A 17,923-nucleotide genomic window follows, 5' to 3' on the forward strand; every position below is an offset into this window, starting at 1 on the left:
TTCCACATTCCTCGGGATTTTAGGTCGACTTCTTCCGCCGTTTGCGCAAGATCCACCCCGGGGCTGCGAAGACATAGGTATGTCCGGTTAATTTTACATGCACCAAGTGAAGCTTTCAGAGGCCGGTTCTTCAGTTCGAGATTCTCCCAGCACTTCTTTCAGCACATCGTTGGAAAGACTATTTCTTGACTCGAGGATCCTTACTGGTGTTCGCGGCACAGCGGTATGTTTTTTGTGCGCGTGTATTTTACTCCTTGCATCGGCGCCCTTCCCTTCTCCAGCGTCCCCTCGTTTCACGTGCCAAAAGACGCGCTGCGACGACGCGACGCGTCTCACTTTGGTCATGCTCCGATGCTGCTATCGGAGCCAAAAGAAGAACAATCTAACCCTGTTCATGACATAAGCGTAGGGTGGCTTTTGAGATAAGTCAGCCAAAAGAAACCAAACGGCTGTTCCTTGCAGAAGACACACGACACCCTCTCTGCTCCTCTTCGCCCCCTTTTTGACCTTTCTGCTCTCTTCTTCAATTCCTTTGATGCGCCTTGTTCGTGTGTCGTGCGATGGCGACGCGAGGGGAGCGCCGCCGACTCACGAGAACAGGACCAAGGGCTAGGCGTCTTGTTTGAAAGAGAGGCAGAAAATGAGGGTATAAGGGACTCGCACCCGTCGTTGTGCTTCTTGAGCGCCAGACGACGTGGTTGAAAGGCAGCTGGAGCACGCACGCTCTGCCTTCGTCTCTCCGTTCCCTAGTCATCACTTACCATTTGTATACGCTCGCTGGTCCTACGTTCGCTCAACAACAACATCGCACACTATCATCCCGAGCACCAAATCCTTCCTTCGACAACCAAAATCTTGATATCGACCGTGTCGAGTTTTCCCGGGAAAAGGTCCCCAATCAACACACGATACCTCACTACATTCTCTTCTCAGCCACGAGCAAGAACCCACGATGAAGTATCCCATCGCCACCATCCTTCTCGCCGCCGCAGTCAGCGTCGCCGCGTTCCCCGCTCCAGCAAGCGAAGCCGAGGTCGATGCCCTACGCGCGCGCGGCGTTTCCGAGGTGAGTTTTCCCAGCCAGCTCCTCCGTCGCAGCCCGCTCCCTCCCCTCCCTCCCCTCCCTCAAACCCTCAACCAAACCGACCCTAACCCGCCCCCTTCCCCCAAAACAGCACGACATCGCCGCCCGCTTCCCGCACTCGGGCCACACGACGGCCTCCATCCTCGTGCGCCGCCACATCGACGCCGACGGCGAAGTGTCGCCGGGCCGCTACGCGCTCCTCCACCCCCGCGACGACGTCGAGGCGCACGCCGGGCTGGCGGAAGACTCGGTCGAGGGGCTCGCCGTCGTCCAGCACGTGCATGCCGTCAAGGACTTCATCAGCGCGGTGCTGGGCGGCAGGATCGCCACCGCGGGCAACGGCGGCGCCGCCATGATGAGGGCGCGGCGTTGGGGCAAGCGGGGTGTGGTGGGCGGCGGCGGTGATGGTGATGACCATGAGCTGTTGCGGGAGGGGGAGGAGGTGCAGGTGCAGCAGAGGCCGGCGAGGTGGATTTATCAGTGGTGAAAGGGAAGGGGAGGGGAGGGAAACGGGAGGGAAGGGAGGACGGAGGACGGAGGACGGAGGACGGAGGACGGAGGACGGGAAGCTGAAGAGATGAAGGTCTGGAGGGGGTGGGGTGGGGGACGAGAGGAAGGAAGGGGTAAGATAAGGAGGAGAGCAAATGAAAGTGGCGGACCGATGACATGTTGTTCATGTGGGATGAAGATTACGAAGCTACAAGGTTGTTTTCGGAAAGTGATGTGTTTGGCGGGGATTCCGTTCTGGCCCAGCCCTTTTTTCACCCTCACCCAATCCCCACCTAGTCGTGGGGTAGGCATATCATTCGTTAGCAAACTACACCCATCTTTCCTTAATACTTCTCCACAGGGTCTTGATCCAAATCACTAGCATTTCCTATTCATTTGAATGATGAGTCTATCTGGTCGCAAGCCTTTGGTATAGTAGAGAGAAAGGTACGAGGGGTCCCCAACAGTGTCTCTACCTTTGCTGCGCCTGTCCAAACGCCCAGTATCCAACCCTCGCGCAGCATCTCAATTAAGCGCCTTCGTAATGTAGCTAAAGTGCAAGTAGTCAAGAACGCCGGTACCGAGCCCCTACGTTCGTTCGCGAAAAGTACAAATGATGGAATAGTCCGTGGTACTATGAGTGGGAATTGTTGCCACTCATACGCCCATGGTGAAGTCGTGCTCGATACCCGGAGTGACGCTGGCCATGAACTTCAAGAACACGACCAGATACTGGTCAACCCGGATGGCAACGTCATCCTCGGGCGCAGATGTCTGGTCCAGAACCTCCCATTCGTCGCCATCACCCTTCTTGTCATCCTTCTTGTCGCCGATTTGCACGCCTTCCAGCTGTTCTGCAAGTCCCTCCATGCCCAGTTCGGCACCATGGCCTTTGCTGACATCCTGACCGGCCTTCATCTTTGCCACACGTAGCTTGAGCGCAGCGTCAGCACGGTCAAGAAGCACCTTCATGACAGAAGCGTGCTTGCAAGGGTGCACCGAGGCCATTTTGATGCCCACGTCAAGGAAAGGAAAGTCCTCCAGCGTCACCGTCTTGTCCTTGTAGTCGCCGACGATATCCTCCATCATCAGGTGAGGCGGGAGTGGCTCCGAGGGAGACAGGTAGCCGGACAGGTAAAGGCGCGGCGTACGGTAGTAGGGCGTGTACATGATGTAAAGCGTGTACGTGCGGAGAGGACTATGAGCTGTTTTAGCTACAACAGGGCGCTTGTTGAAGACGCGGGGGGGAAACTTACGCAGCGGTACCAGAGCCAGCCTTGGTGTCGCGGATGATGGCCTCCTCGTCGTCCTCCTCATCTTCCATATCCGGGATTTCGTCGTCCGTCTCGGGGGCATCACTGACTTCGCCCTTGTCGTCGACAGTCCGCACGTCCCTGGCTGCGCGCTCCTGGCTCGCGCCCATATTGCCGCCACCGCCGGTCCTCAGCCAGCCGTCATCTCCGTCATCACCGGCGCCACCGGCGAAGCCATCACCAACGACAGTGCCCTCGTCTCCGCCGTCGCCGGCGAAGTTGTCGTCCAAGCGGCGGTGGCAAGGAACACCACGGGTGACCAAGTACTGCTTGCCCTCAGGCAAGTAGCTCACGCGCTTGGACGGGTGCGAGGCGTCGGCCCAGGACCAAGAGGGGAACTTGTAGACAAGGAAGTCGCCGGCGGCAACGAACTCCTCGGGTGTTATCTGGCCGGTTTGGCGGAAGGTCGAGGTGTGGGATACGGGTGCATAGGTATCGCGCAGCGTGTTCAGCGTGCTGCGGAGGTAGTTCATGGTGGGCAGTGCTGTTGTGGGGCGCGGGTGCGGGGTGGTTCGGTTGGGGATTCGAGTTGGTCGCTTTGTCCGACCGGTCGAGCGAGGTTGTTGCGGCAAGTCGGTTCGGATCGCTCCCTAAAGAACGGGAACGTGGGTCTAGGATGGAGCTTCGCGCGTAGAGCCCTTTGGAGGGGAGAGGAGCGGGAGAGGTAGTGGTTGGGCGAGGCAGCTGCCTTGGACGCAGCGCGGGCGGTGAGGCGATAAGATAGGAAAGTTGCCGCACGTGAGTGTCGGAGTGACCCGGCCGCCTGACGTCCAACCACTGACATCATCACCCGTGGACTAAGTACTGTGTTGGCTTGCAAGAGTCACCGTCACCAACTCCGACACCGCGCCTGGTCACTTGGCGCGCCGACCTGTTGAGTAGCACCACGCCGTTAAGACACCCTGCTGGCCAGCCGGATCATCGCCCGAACAGGTTTGGCGTCTTGAACCACGCCTTCCTCTCTCGACGATCGACTTGACCGTTGGTAGAGACCTCGCGGGTTCTCCAAGTAATGCGCTGAGCATGGTGTGTGCTGGGGCTGGCACAGGCGTACACAGCACGAAGCTCGTCACCTGTCTGGTTGGTCGACGCAGCTCCCCCTCCAAGCACGTCATCTTGGCATACTTCTTTCGTACCTAGCCGTCCGTCTGGTCTTGCTGCCACTCCTGACATGTTGAGTTAAACTAACTTTCACGCAATTCCGTACAATGTCTCCGTCTGTCCCTTCGTTCCTACCAATCCTCGATCTTAGTCTTGCCGACGACCCAGCAAAGCGTCCGGCTCTGCTTGCCCAGCTGCACGATGCTCTTTTCAACATTGGCTTCCTGTACATTAAGAACCACGGCATCGAGGAACATGTCATAACCGAGCTAACAGACAAACTTCCCGCGCTCTTCGATCTTCCCGACCATATCAAATCCAGTCTCTCCAAGCTCCACTCCCCGCACTTCCTCGGCTACAGCGGCTTCGCTGAAGAGACAACCCTTGGGAAAAAGGATCTCCGCGAACAGTTTGACTACGCAACAGAGCTCCCAGTCGTGTATCACGAGCGCAAGTCGGTCACCACCACCAACGGAACGTATGCTCCAGACCAACCCGACGACAGCCGTGACTTCTCGCAGCTCTACTGGCGCCTCCGTGGTCCCAATCAATGGCCACCGGAGGAACTACTCCCAGGCTTCAGGAAAGCCTTGACTGCCTACCACGATGCCGTGCAGGAGCTTTCCTATCGCTTCGTCCACCTCGTAGAAGAAGCCTTCGACATCCCCATCGGAACCTTCGACCACTTCTTCCAGGCCCCAGACGCGAGGGCTGTCGGCAGCAGCACCACCACCACCACCACCACCAATACCTCCGCCTCCGCCAAGCCACCCTACCTCCCCCCACAGCACCGCATCAAGCTCCTCAAATACCCCCCCTCGCCCGCCTCAGAGGACTCCGCCGGCGGCCAGGGCGTCGGCCCGCACAAGGATTCCAGCGGCTGGCTGACCTTCCTCCTCCAGGTCGGCGACCGCCAAACCGGCGCCGGGCTCGAGGTCCTCGGCGCCGACGGCCAGACGTGGATCCCCGCGACGCCCGTGCCGGGCACCTTCGTCGTCAACTTCGGCAACGCCTTCGAGGCCGCGACCGAGGGCGCCGTCCGCGCCACGGTGCACCGCGTCGTCATGGCACCCGCTCCCGCTCCCGCCTCGTCGCCGTCGTCGCCGTCGTCGCCGCCGCCGCCGCCCCGCTACTCCGTCCCCTTCTTCCAGGGCCTGCCGCTGGACATGACGGCGTCGCGCATCCGCTCCTACATCCCGGAGTCGGTGCGGCGCTTGCGGGGGGCGGCGCGTGGCGGGGATGGTGCTTACGGCAGCGGGGGAGGAGGAGTCGGTGCTGCTGCCGTTGCGAGTAGTGGCGCGGACGGTGGCGCGAGCGGCACGGGCGCGGTGTCGGCTTTCCTGGACCCGCGCTGGGATGCCTTGGGTGAGTCGCAGTTGAGGAAATGGATCCGCAGTCATGAAGACGTGGGGCGGAAGTGGTACGGCGATGAGGTCGCAGATTATTATCTGAGCTAGGGTAGCATCATCTCCGACGCAATGACAAACTTGAGCCTTGCTGTGTGCTGCGCTTGAAGCCAATCTTGGATGAGATACAGCGTGTTGAGTTGGAAAGGTGGCATCGCCAGAGCATGTGCTATCATGTATGGGCTGGGTGCTCCATGGTTTCTCCAACGAGCTCTCACGCCGGCCACCAAAAGCTGTAGCTGAAACAAATGGCCAGCGTACATTGCTTTCGCTTGCTCTGTCATTGAGTCCTTTGAAGCAGTTGCGAGTTTAAGGGGGTGGAAGAGGATCAACCAACTCTGAGCACTGCCATTCTTGAGGGATGCTAGACGTTCTAAAATGTGGAAAACCCGTGTCCCTAAGTGAGATTACCCTCCCACTGATCCGTCTAGGTTTATAACTCTTTCCTCGTGGCCCTGAGCGCCGCCCCAACCTCATCGCCCACCTTGCATTCTCTTCAGTCTCTCCTCCGCCGCCCTCGCCCTCCTCTCCCTTTCCAGCCTCATCCGCATCTCAGGCGTCAACCCCCTCGCCTCCTCCTCCCTCTTCTCGCCCGCCGTCTTCTCCGTCAACCCACCGCCCAAGGCCTTCCCCTTTCCCACCCGCTTCTCGCGCCGCTCCCGCTCCCTCTGCTCCTCCTCGCGCCGCAGCCGTTCCGTCTCCGTCTTCCGCCGCTCCGCCTCCCGCGCCGCCTCCTCGGCCTTCTCGGCGCCGCTGGCCCTCTCCACCTCGGCCCTGCTCACGCCGGCCGGCACGCGCGCGGCGGCCCAGTCGGCCGCCGCGTCGCCCAGCTCGTGGCGCGCGATGCGGAACGCGTCGCGGGTGGCGCGGTCGCCGGCGAGCTCGAACGGCGTCTTCTCGTCCAGGTTGGCCACGGCCGGGTCGGCCTTTGCTTTGGTGAGCAGCGCGAGCACCAGCACCGGCGCGTTCAGGTGTGCGGCCAGGTGGAGCGGCGTGGGGGCGTGGTAGTTCTTGTCCGTGTCGAGCGGGTGGAAGCGGAAGTTGGGAGACAGGTTGTTGCTCTGGATGTAGGACACCAGTGCGGGGGCCTTGGAGCGGCGGATCAGCGCCTGGAGCTGAGAGGAGTGGAGGAGGGCTTCCTCCTCTTCCGGCGTGGGCTTCGGTTTCGAAGGTTTGGAAGGCGTCGAGGTGCGGGGAGGCGTGGCTGCCGCTGCCGCCGCTGTTGCTTCAGCTGCTGCGGCGAGGGCGGCCTCGTCGACACGGCTGACTTTTACACGCGTGAGCTCGACAAAAGAGCGCATCAGCTCAGACTGTGTGGCGCGCCTAGTGCTGAAAGGAAACCCTCGAATGCGAGGATCGTTGAGCCGTAGTATTTGTCCATCGTAAGGTCCGTACAGGGTTCGACGGTTCGTACTGCCTGTAGCGCGGATGAAGAGCAAGTCGGCCGTGTCAATCATGTCTTTCCATTCCGACAACAGAGCTCGCACCTCCGACGTCAGCGCCGCCTCGTTGTATCTTCTCAACGATGAACCGGCCGAGTGGGCAGCACCCTTCGCAGCATCGTTCGCCGACTGCGAACCGCCCTGCTTGCGTCTCGTCGTATACCGATGGAAGGTCTTGTGCGCCACCACCGTGGCCTGCCGCTCACTCTGCCCCGTATGCTTCTTCCCCGTCTTCGGCGCAAGCGCCACGATCATAGCAGCAAAGTGCCCACCGCCGATCATGCAGAGGAAGTAATGCGGCCCGATCTCCGGCGTCACCAGCAGCTTCACGCCTCCCTCGTCTCCCTCATCACCCTCTTCCCGCTTCGCAACCGTCTTCTGCGGCGGAAGCTGCTTCTTCCGTATCGTCTCGGCCAGGCTCTTCCCATCCTCCTGCTCCGCATCCGACAAGATGGCGCGATACACGCCCAAGTTGACCTCCGCGGGCAAGCTCGCGCTCGTGAACCACAGCATCGGCGGCTTTCCCGCGCCCCTCTTCCTCTTCCTCGCCTCGGCCACCACCACCGCCTCCCCCGCCCCGCTCGCATCCGCAATCCTCGCCTGTTTCTTCAGCAGCGCGCTCAACGTCGTGTCCCCCCCCCCGCCGCCGCCGCCGCCCTTCGCGTTCTCCTCCTCGTCCGATTCGCCGCCGCCGCCGCTGCTGCTGCTCTCGGACCCGGAGATGCTCTCGTCCAGCTCGCCCACCAGCCGCTCGAACTCGGCCTCGCCCACGGGCGCCGCCCCGCGCATCTTCTGCTTGAGGTTGTAGCCGTGCAGGTCCGACCGCACGTGTCCGCGCTGCTCCGCCAGGCTCGCGAACGTCAGGCCGCAGAGCCCGCAGGACGTCGACACCGCTGCCGTCGGCGCCGTGTCGTCGTCGTCTCCTCCATCCTTCTCGTCGGCGGCGGCGGCGGCGGCGGCGTTCTTTTCGGGGCTTGCGCCGTCGATGCCCGCAGTGGTGGTGGCGGCGGCGGTGAGGGCGGCGGCGCTTTGCTCCTTCACGCTGAGGGTGTCGACAATGTCCTTGGGGAGGTCGAAGACTGGTTGTCACCAAATGTTAGCTGGCGGGGCTAATGCGCGGGGTGAAGTTGCGCTGGGATTAGGTACCATAAAGTGGCTTCTGCAGCAGCGGATGTTCTTCCTTGTGCGCCATTGTTGGGTTCGGCCAGGTGTGCAAGGCGACGCTTGAGGATATTGAGTTTTTATGAGGTTTGAGGCGGCGCGCTTGCAGTGCCCGACCGATGGGGCGCGGTGAGCGGCGTCCCCTCGTACGTCACCGGGTTTTGAGTCATGTATGCGTAGATAAGATTAGATGCGTGACAGCTTCAGCAACAAAAGAAGTGACCAACGATGCAAACCGCTCAGAGCTCGTAAAATATATATCTACATGACAGGTAGCTTCCGTTGGAGATATGAAGTACTCTTGAACGCATTGTCCAAGTTAATATCTTACAGTCCTATACAAGCCTCCTGTGTCCTAGGATATGGCCAAAATATATTGCTCACGACTGAGCCTCGAGCGCGTCCTACCTCCTCCACCTACCAGGATCTGGCGGCCCACCCATACCGTGTTGGACACCCCAACCTCTATCACGGGGCCTTCCGCCAGGCCCGCCTCCACCTCCAACACCAGGACCGAACGCGCCTCTGTATTGCACGCGACCGCGGCCCCTCACACCATCGAACGTCTCTGCGTCCGGGCCAGCGTCGACAAGGACGTTTCCGTTCTCGAATGTGTACCTCCGCTCTGTGCCGCCAGCAGCGTCACTGGGCTTCCAATCTCTACTGGTGCAGCGATCAAGCTCGTCTAGGCGCTTCTCAGCGATGTCCTTCTCGACGGGCAAGAAATAGAGCTTCGGTTTTGCCGTCGTAGAGCGGAACAGCTTGTCCAACGCCAAAAACGACTTCTCGGCCGCTGGGCCGGTAGGCAGCTTCTTCGCGGGAGCGCTTGACGCAGTGGGGGAGCTCGCGCTCCCAGAACCTCCCACGGGCGGTCGCGGTCCAGTTGCGCCGACTTCCCTCAGCTCAGCCCTGACGCTAGAATCTCCATCATTGGGCTCGTAGACAACTTCCCATCGTTTTCCCATGCGGCCGCCGCCTTCCTTCTCTTCATAGTCAATCCATTCGCCGACCTTCTCATCAGGGATGAAGTCTGCCCATAAGGCTTTCCTAGTCCGTTCGACTGGCCAAACCGCACCGTGGAGAGCACTTCTTACTCGCGCAGCAGCTGAGACTGAGTTGAACAAAGCCAGGACATGTGTACGGATGGGATCCAGGTGGAAAAGCTCCAAAACATCGGTGTCCGGTTCGGACGTAGAGGGCGGGGAGGCCAGAGAAATGAGATGTTTCTTAAGCGCAGGCAATTGGAGCGGTCGCATGAATCCGCGAATGTAGAGGCCGCGGGTTGCGGCATGTAGGGCAGGCGAGATCGGGCGGTCATCGTCCTCGGGTGCCGAGCCAGTCTCCGTTGGGCCACTACCAGCAGGCGCAGAAGTGGCATCTTCCAGTGCAGATTTAAAGCGTCCTTCCTTTTCCGTCTTGTGCGACGTCGAAGGCCGACGTACTGTTGTCGACTCCTCTGGCAGTCTGGTGCCCGTCCTTTGCTCTTCCCTTTCCTCTAGGACCTGCTGGCCGCGCTCTCCTTCGCCTGGGTCATTTCGATGTTCGCTTTCAGATTCTTTCAAATCCTCCGCTGCCTTCGAGCCCGTGACATCTACCACGTGATCGCTCGTTCTTGCTGGTAGCACGGTCTTCGCAGCCTCCGCGTCGACCGGCGCGTCAGCTTCCTCCATCACAGCATCTTTCGTTTTCGGTTCCGGAGCATCGGCATCCTCGTGAAGATGCACTACAGGTGCATTGTCCTCATCTTGCTTCATACGCTTCCTCACGGCCTCCTCTGGCGGAATTGGTGGCGTGAGGCTACGCCTCTTTCTTTTCCTGGAATCCTCTTTCAACTCCGGCGATCCAAGCCGTGACGAGTCTGCGGTCGAAGCGCGCGGCTCCGCCACCGGCGTTGGAGAACGTTGTTCATGGGTTGGGATTGGCGTCTGCGAGACGGATGTATTGGCCGTCGTAGGGCGTGGGGTCGCGTATTCCTGCTCCGCCGGCGCAGGCGCAGGCGCATCTTCCTGGAAATCGTGACCTGCAACGCCGTCCGCAGACGGGGTTGCTTCAGCAGGCTGGACGGCCTCATGGTGTGGAAGCGCCACTGGGGGCTCGGTCTGTGGCGCGACATCTCCTGACACTTTATCTATGGTGGCATCCTCCGCAGGCTGTGACGGCAGCGCGTCATCCTGCTGTTCCGGCGCCGTCGTCGGAGCGGGTTCAGCAGCATTGTCCGACGCAGACGATGGGTCCTGGGGTTCGGTCGCAGATTCGGGCTCCTCTGCGACAGGCGTGGCTTCAGTAGCGGACGCGTCTTCGTTCTCGGCGGCGGCAGCAGCGTCGTGTTCTTGAAGCTTCTCAATGATCTGCTGCTTGCGCGTAAGGCCGGTCGACGGGATGCTTCGCTCCTTTAGCACCTGGCGCAGCTGCGCGACCGTCTGTTTGCTGTAGTCGGTCATGGGGAAAGGTATGCAGCTACCCGCGACGATAGTGCTCGGGCGAAGGCGAAACTGCGTAGAGGTGAAGACTTGCTCAGCGCGTGCGCCTGAACATACGATGGGGTATGGCCGATGGCAGCCAGGTCAGGAATTGTCACGAATGAAGTTGGGCGGAAGGAGGGTTGAGGGGTTGCGCAGCTTTGTGCGTGTCGGAGTTCCGCATGCAGCGCGACGGTGAATTCTGGGGTAAGAGGTGAAGGGGAGCCGCAGCGGGCTCGGGCTCCGTCGCCCGCCGTAGCCACGGCGCCCAGCAAAACGGTAGCCGACACGCACCATGTGCGCTGTTGTGCCCGAAGCGGAAATCAACGGAAAAGCTCCCATCCTCGAACGTCGGAGCTTGCTGTTGGGACTGAGATGACGGGCTTGGCTTCACATGGTCCAAAATGTTGAATTCACAAGGATCTTTTACTGGCGAGATGTCCTTGTCGATCGCGGGAACAGAGGAAACAGTGCTTGAACCAGACAGATCAAAGGTCCAGAATGCACAATCTCCGTCGCGTCTGGCATTCTATCCTTTTAGTGCAATGCATCGTAACGCTGCAGGTGCGTAAGCGGGAATGTTCAGGAATGGCCACTACAGCGCGAGTTATCGGCCAAACCAGCTTAATTGGCTGAGGGAGTGTGTATTGAATGAGTGAGGAGAGGTGGTATACGAGTCTTCTACTACGATTACTATGGCTACTACAGACGGGTGAGGATGACCGAGACGCTTCACATGCATTCTATCACTTCCCAATTGGTTTCCACAGCAGGCCTGTTCACCGACACCAGGCCGAGGTAAGCTAACTAGCAATGACCGCGCAGGGCTCGGATGCCCGGGCACACGGGAACACGAAACAGCCGGAGACGCTTCGAGACTCTCATCGGCTCAGATGCACGTCAGGGCAGCTTCAATGGCAAGCCTCAGGCATCATCTTCTGTTGGAGATGGGCCGCGGGCGCACAGACAGCACACGACGGTGATCCCTGGGCTTATCCCGACACGTCCTCGCGTCGCACGCGCGCAACCGTGGCAACCGCCATCCCAAACACGCAGCCAGCCCCGCCAGAGACTACTGCTCTGCTGCCAGCACCATCTCTCCCAATCCCGACCTGCTGTCCGCAATAATGCCAATCGACTGGAAGTCGCAAGACAGCTACCAGCGCCTGCTGGCCGCGCTGGTCGCCGCCAACGACAACAGCATAGACTACAAGAAGGTCGCCTACTACTTCGGCCAGGGCGCGACCTACGACTCGATCGAGGGCCGCTTTCGCATCGCCAAGCGCATGGCCAACGACCTCAAGCGCGAGGCCGAGGACGAGGGCCGCCAGATGCCGACCAGCAGGGTGCGGAGCACCAACAGCACGCCGCGCAAGCCCAAGGCGCCGCGGCCCGCCGCGAACACGGCCGAGTCGTCGTCGCAGCACTCCGTCCTGTCCGGCCGTATCGAAAAGTCGACTGGGACGCCCTCCAAGAGGAACCGCAACAGCGCCGCCGCCGCCGCCAGCGCCGCATCCGTCAGCAAACCCCCCGCGAAGCAGGAGCAGGAGCCGGAACCGCAGACGCCGAGGTCCATGGAGGCGTCCGAGGACAGCCAGCAGAGGCTCTCGCCGGACCCGTTTGAGAAGGCGTTCCAGCATAGCTTTGACGACGCACTGCAGCGGTCATTCTTCTTCGACGACTATGACGATGCCGTCTGAGCCAAGTTTCCTAGTGCTTAAGGACTCAAACAAAAAAAAAACCCCCCTTGTTGAGGCAGCAACGAAAGTCCCGCCGCATGTGATGAAACAAACGGTCGGTGCGTTTTGGAGGGCTACATGATGATATCCAGGCAGGAGTTCAGCGTATATTGGGATCAACTGTTCGTAAGAGACGGAACGGCGTTGCCTATAGTGAGCCGCCGTCATATGTCTACTGCCCGCAATTCTCCGTGGTCGCTGCGGAAACGCCTACAGGCGAGCCGCGTCGCGTGCGCGCTCATATCGCACCCCCTCCCCTATAGATAGTCAGCTACCTAAACGAGACTCTTGGAAGACTCTCCGATGAGGATAATGCTATAGATGTTCAAGCCCTTCCGTGTGGCAAGAGAAGAAGAAAAAAAAAGAAAAGGATCATGCTACATAGATCCCTGATCCACCCAAGGCCATGATACATGGGTCATGTTTCAGAGTGGCTGTAAGGAACAACAGACTTGCCACCGCTTTCACCCTGAACGAAGCAGCCAGTGCTCTCGCAAAGGGGGTCTTTCAATGTCCGCGTCTGATGCAAGGAGAGTCGCGCACTTCGCAAGTCCTTCTCTTTTTGGACGAGCTCGGGATGAAGGATTGAGGCTGCGCCCCAAAGGCGGGGACCGTGGAGTGATGGGCCGCGTCCTATAATACGCGTATGCGTGTCGTTCACAATGTGCCCAGATTCCGCTCGCTAAAAAAAAAAAAAAAAAAACACAGCGGCGCCTACGGGAGTCCCTTAAATTTAGACGCACGGATCCTGGGTACGCAATGCCAAGTTATGTGCAAATGGAGAGCAAATGAAAGAGCATCAGCAATTTCTGATGGCGAGGTATCTCAGACGACGGAAAAAAAAAAGAAAAAGGAAAATCGACATGGCTCGGTAACAAACTGGCCCCGCCTATGCCAAGTGATCGCTCCCCCAAACTTCGCCCTTTGGCGTTGATATCCTGAAGAAAGCCGAAGCTGGAACCTTCCCAACCGCGGATGCGAACGATGTCGAATGCCAAACTGCTGTCGTGACTTGCGTGTCAAAAAGGAATTTTTCGCCGTGTGCCGCAAACATGTCCAGGAAAAAAAAGGTGGAGATCCGCCGGGTTGCGGAGGGATCTCGTAACGCCGGAACTCCCATGGAAAAGCAGAATGGGCGCTAGAAGCCTCTCAAACAAAGCGCGCCGGGTGTGGCTGTTGGTTCGACAGCAGGTGCGCGTCGTCAGCCGGGTCGTCCATTGGCTTGATGTACCCTGCCTCTGTCGGGCTTCTTCCCCTTCCGATCCTTGTCGTTGCTGCCTCTTGCTCGGTTGCTCGGGGGTACGCTGTCTCGCTGTCGGCCCTGTCTCTCGCCGCCATGTAGCCCTGCGCTACCCTTCCCCTCCTCTCATCCGGGTGCTCGAACGGGCTTTCTTGTTCCGAGTGGATATCCGAGCTGGACCTCCGGTCAAATTCGTCCATGGTATCGAAACGGCTGTTTGCACGGGCGCGGCCGTACGGCGGGCTTTGGGTGGCCATTTCCACGGAGTTAGGGCTACCAGCGCCGTCGATCCGTGTCTGATAGGAAACGTCCTTGGTGCGGTTGCGGACGCCGACAAAGAGCCAGCGAAGACCACGTGCGAAAGCCTTGACAATATCCCAAGGGTTGAACGCGTCCACAATTGCCAAGATGCCCAAGAATCCGCCCTTGTACCTCTTCGGCTTCTTTCCTATGCCGCTCTCGAGCGGGTCCGCGAATGGATCGCCTTTCTTGATAATGTACGGCTTCCAAGAAAATGCAAAAATGTGCATGATGGCAAAGAAAGCCATTTCGAAGCAGATGAGCAAGTTTGGGAGGCCAACTTTGATGTCTGCGTATGCGAGCCAGTCCGATTCCTTGAGCCATCCTTCACTCGTGGCAAAGCTGATTGCGGTACTCTGCCAAAAGCAGAAGAAAATAACCAGCTTGATGCACAGCACCTTGAGGAAAGGTCTCTGCGGCGCGAGGTCCTGCTTCAACTGGATGTAAAACTGGATCAAGCAGTACATGGCAATCGTGACTGCCACCGATTCGAAGAACATGGACCAAAAGTGGGCAAACTCCGGGGAGAGCGAGTCCTCGCATAGCACGCCATACTTCTCCGCGAGAACCGAGACCACGGTGAAGAGGACGCGGATGAAGCAGTACTGGAAAACGGAAACCCAGACGATCTGTGCAGCTGTCAGACGTTGTTCGGGTGGGGGAGTCCTGACACGCCAAGCGCGTGATGTCCACAAGGCATGGATCAACCTACATTGAACCAGGTCAAACCACTCCGCGGCTTGCGCAGCCACCCGTTGGTTTCTCCTCCAGAGCATTTCTGACCCCAGGTGACGGGCCAAACCCAGTTCTTGGTTTCAATGGCCCTGAAGTATTCCTTTTGTTCATGCAAGGACGGCGCAATGTAATGGCACATTAGGGTGAAGAAACTGGAAATGGCGAATGCCTCGTAGCAGTCGCGGAGGACCTCGAAGTACGTGTGGTGGTGGTAATAGTGGATCGACAGCATGGAAACGGCCGCATATATGGGAATCATCAAGAGAATGCGGATTATTCTACCGAGAAGGCGAGGTTAGCCTGGGCTCCTTCAAAGGGTCGTGTCGGGTAGCGCATGGCCCCTCGCACCACCGCAAGCAGCGGTGAATAAATCTCGACGGCCGTGCAAACAGAACAGACGGCGAGGGCAGACGCAGGACGGCCGGAAACTGGGGCAGGACGGCCGGGAGGACAAGCACGCCAACATTCACTGGGCGGCAGTCGTGTCTTGTGCGGCGTGGAGGTGGAGACGGCGGACGGGCGCGGAACGTACTGTTTTTGCTCGAGGGGGCGCGAGTAGTGGGTGGCATGTTGGAAGATGAGGACGAGACTGATGATGATGGCGATGGCGCTGAAGACGAAGGCAATGATTCTGCGAGCGGTGGTGGTTAGCAAGGCGGCCCTGCGGGAACGAGCTTGGCGCAGCGGAGGCTTACTGGGCGACGGTGTGGAAGGTGACGCCGAAGTCCAGCTCGTCGATCCGCCAGATCTCCTCCTCGTCGATGTCCGCGACTTCTTCTGAGGGGCACTTGGTCATGTCGGCAGCTAAGGAGTGAACGTCGGTCGGAGGTGTGTGGCGGCGGCAGCGCAGCAGCAGCAGCAGACGCGGCAGCTATGAGGGAAGCAGAGCGGGCGGGCTTTGTCCAGAGTAAATTACCACCGAAACAACCGCGCCGGCGGAGACCGCGACGCGCAAGGCTGTGAGCCCTGCGGCCTTGGCGCCTAGCTGGGGCTCAAAATAGGGGTTCTGTCAAACGTCATCGGCTGTATCGATACGCTGCGCTGAGAATGGAACGTCGTGTGCCGCACTGCGAGCCACCCGGATTGCACTGCCACCAACCGCATGCCCTGTACCGCCGTATCGACTTCTATTCATCCGACTACATTCTGCCTGGCCGCGTTTCCGATCCAAACCGCCAACACAACGCCCTTGCAAATTCCTGTCCAACCCGCCTCTCCCAGCATCCGCCCCGTCAGATCGAGCGTGAGCTCCGAGAACCACCCGCCTGCCGTTGGCCGCTGGTCTCCGCCCAATTAACATCGCAGCCGTTCCGATCGAGCGCCGCGCAGAAGGCGGTGCTGTTCCACTGTGCTCCATGCAACCTCGTGTCACGGCGTACGGCGTGGGGACAACGGCGCTAACTATTCAGTCAGCTTCTGCATTCTGCGTCTCCCCAGCCCCACTGCTTGTCTCCGCACCCGTACCACCAACACCGCCTGCAGCGCCTCGCTCCCTCCGTCCTCTTGCCCCAGCCTTTAGCACTTCCCACTTCTCTCGGTATCTTCCGAGAACGCTGAGAAGCTTCTCATTCTCCCGAGACACCTTGTCGTTCTCGCGCTCCAATAGTTCCTTGTCGCGCGTCAAGCCATCAACTTGGCTCTCGAGATCGCGTAAGCGATGTTCCATGTGAGATTGATCGGCCGCGTGACCGCCTGTTTGCGGATGGCTACTCGGGCCCGATCCAACCGGAGGTCTGTGTGCTCGGAAGCTTTGCGCAAGCGCTAGAGACTGCGACTGGGATGATGCTTCCCACATGTGCAATCGCTTGCTCAACTTATCGAGGAGCTGTCGCATCATGGCATTTTCCAACTCCAGCTCTTCCATCGTCTTTCTTCCTCCCGTCACCGCACCTCCCTTGCCAAATTCCGTCGCCGCCGCCAGACTGCCTGCCGAGCCGGGACGTGCACGACGCCCTGAGCGTGTGGTTGTAGGTGATGGTGGCGCAGGCTCCTCATTAGCGTCCACGAATTCCTCCCCGTCAAATGAACGCTCTTCCTGCTCTATGATAGGGGAGGGCACTCCGCCGTGAGTCTGGTTCCCAGTATGGTTGAGGATTCCGGCATAAGATACAGTCCCGCCTGTGGTAGGCACGACAATGAAGCTTTCTGCTGCGCCAGGTGTTGTGTCCAAAGCTCTCAAGGTGGCCTTGGAGAAGAGGGTAGAAGGGTCCGGGACAGTGTCTGCGTTCGCACTTGCTGCACCACCTGCATTCTGTGAAGGAGCCTTGCCCGCCGATTTCGGTGCAGGCTTCTCGTAAGCAGGCTCCTGTGACTCCTCTGGCATGAGAGGAAGACCCGCAAAAGCCAACGGTGCTGAGAGCGCTGAGTAGAACGTCTCGAACGTGGAGAAAAAGCGCTTGAATCCTTCATCTGTAGATGCTTCCTTTTCCGTATGTTCCGCGCCTTCCTTTTCCTCGCTGCCTTCCACAGGCTCTGCTTCGGCAACAGGCCTTGCTTGCTGAGTCCCCTCTTTCCTGAACTCCTGTGGAGTCGCTCTCTCTGCGCGGTTGAGGATCCTGCCGTCTACATGCTGTGCTGATATAGCGGGGGCCGCGGGCCGGCGCTGCGACCCAGGAATGCCACGTGCAGAAGCTAAGTTGCTGGCGATGGAGGAAGACAGGTCTCGCGGGGGCTTGCGACGAGGGGTGGCTCTCGGGGGCGACTGCGGTGTTCTTCGCGGAGAGGTTGGGCGCGCAGCAGCGGCAGAGGGCTGATGGACGTCGACCGTCTGGGTGGGCTGGGACGCCTCGGGCTGGTTCTTCGCCGAAGCGGTCTGGTGGTTGCATTTGATGATGCTGGCAAGGCGCTCGTGGTGGCTCTCCAGCAGCTTCAGGACACGGAAGGCCTCCAGGTCGCTGGTGCCCGTCGCAGCCTTGGCAAATTCGCCAGCAGCCTGCTTGTGTTCGTCGCTGGCCTGCGAGGAGTTCGCCTTCCAGTTTTCGGCGGAAGCGTTGCGCGCGTGTGCGTGCGCCTAGCGGGAAGGGTCAGCAACAGGTGGCGATCATGCATAAAGATAGCAACACGTACGAGGGTAAGGGGGGCCGTCTCCATCTCGGTTGAAGATGGCGGAAAGGGTGCAAGCGGGGGCTGTGAGCTCGCACGGTAGCAGCTTCGGAGGTGGAGGGCGGGCGCGCTGGTGATCTGCCTAGCCGGCTTGTGATGGTTGCGCCCCGGTCGGGTTTACCCTTCTCGGCATGACGTTGACGGTATAGGCATGGCACCGCTCAAACGAGCAGGTAGCAGTCGCAGGCGACGGAAGGCGCGGTGCAGCCAGCAATGGAATCCTGGAATCCTGCAATCCGGGAATCCTGCAATCCGGGAATCCCTTGATCCTGCTGCTGCGTCGCCAGCGCGAGACATGGCATTCGCATCGAGTGTCACCGGCACCGGCAGTCCAGCAGCGGCCGTCCAGCAG

At 59.7% G+C, this 17,923-nt stretch overlaps 7 protein-coding genes across 7 annotated transcripts; 3 read left to right on the forward strand and 4 right to left on the reverse strand.

The window, feature by feature from the left end:
- Positions 1-952: 952 nt before the first annotated feature.
- Positions 953-1,571, forward strand: BKCO1_4200069 (uncharacterized protein; the record flags this gene model as incomplete). The annotated part of the gene is made up of 2 exons (XM_020275928.1): positions 953-1,066; positions 1,176-1,571. The coding sequence occupies 2 exons, from the start codon at positions 953-955 to the stop codon at positions 1,569-1,571; spliced, it is 510 nt and encodes a 169-aa protein (XP_020128281.1).
- A 659-nt stretch (positions 1,572-2,230) lies between these two features.
- On the reverse strand, positions 2,231-3,359 carry BKCO1_4200070 (autophagocytosis protein; the record flags this gene model as incomplete). The annotated part of the gene is made up of 2 exons (XM_020275930.1): positions 2,231-2,771; positions 2,830-3,359. 2 exons carry the CDS (start codon positions 3,357-3,359, stop codon positions 2,231-2,233), a joined length of 1,071 nt encoding a protein of 356 aa, XP_020128243.1.
- Positions 3,360-4,094: 735 nt separating this feature from the next.
- On the forward strand, positions 4,095-5,444 carry BKCO1_4200071 (2og-fe oxygenase; the record flags this gene model as incomplete). The annotated part of the gene is made up of 1 exon (XM_020275931.1): positions 4,095-5,444. One exon carries the CDS (start codon positions 4,095-4,097, stop codon positions 5,442-5,444), a length of 1,350 nt encoding a protein of 449 aa, XP_020128244.1.
- A 422-nt stretch (positions 5,445-5,866) lies between these two features.
- On the reverse strand, positions 5,867-10,437 carry BKCO1_4200072 (ankyrin repeat and zinc finger domain-containing protein; the record flags this gene model as incomplete). The annotated part of the gene is made up of 2 exons (XM_020275932.1): positions 5,867-7,914; positions 8,418-10,437. The coding sequence occupies 2 exons, from the start codon at positions 10,435-10,437 to the stop codon at positions 5,867-5,869; spliced, it is 4,068 nt and encodes a 1,355-aa protein (XP_020128245.1).
- A 1,145-nt stretch (positions 10,438-11,582) lies between these two features.
- On the forward strand, positions 11,583-12,155 carry BKCO1_4200073 (uncharacterized protein; the record flags this gene model as incomplete). Its single annotated transcript, XM_020275933.1, has 1 exon — positions 11,583-12,155. The coding sequence occupies one exon, from the start codon at positions 11,583-11,585 to the stop codon at positions 12,153-12,155; it is 573 nt and encodes a 190-aa protein (XP_020128246.1).
- Positions 12,156-13,343: 1,188 nt separating this feature from the next.
- BKCO1_4200074 (uncharacterized protein) lies at positions 13,344-15,265 on the reverse strand (the record flags this gene model as incomplete). Its single annotated transcript, XM_020275934.1, has 4 exons — positions 13,344-14,363; positions 14,447-14,747; positions 15,002-15,100; positions 15,165-15,265. 4 exons carry the CDS (start codon positions 15,263-15,265, stop codon positions 13,344-13,346), a joined length of 1,521 nt encoding a protein of 506 aa, XP_020128247.1.
- Positions 15,266-15,874: 609 nt separating this feature from the next.
- Positions 15,875-17,559, reverse strand: BKCO1_4200075 (uncharacterized protein; the record flags this gene model as incomplete). The annotated part of the gene is made up of 2 exons (XM_020275935.1): positions 15,875-17,479; positions 17,536-17,559. The coding sequence occupies 2 exons, from the start codon at positions 17,557-17,559 to the stop codon at positions 15,875-15,877; spliced, it is 1,629 nt and encodes a 542-aa protein (XP_020128248.1).
- Between the last annotated feature and the right edge of the window lie 364 nt (positions 17,560-17,923).

Source organism: Diplodia corticola (assembly GCF_001883845.1).
Source record: "Diplodia corticola strain CBS 112549 chromosome Unknown scaffold42, whole genome shotgun sequence".
NCBI lineage: Eukaryota > Fungi > Ascomycota > Dothideomycetes > Botryosphaeriales > Botryosphaeriaceae > Diplodia > Diplodia corticola.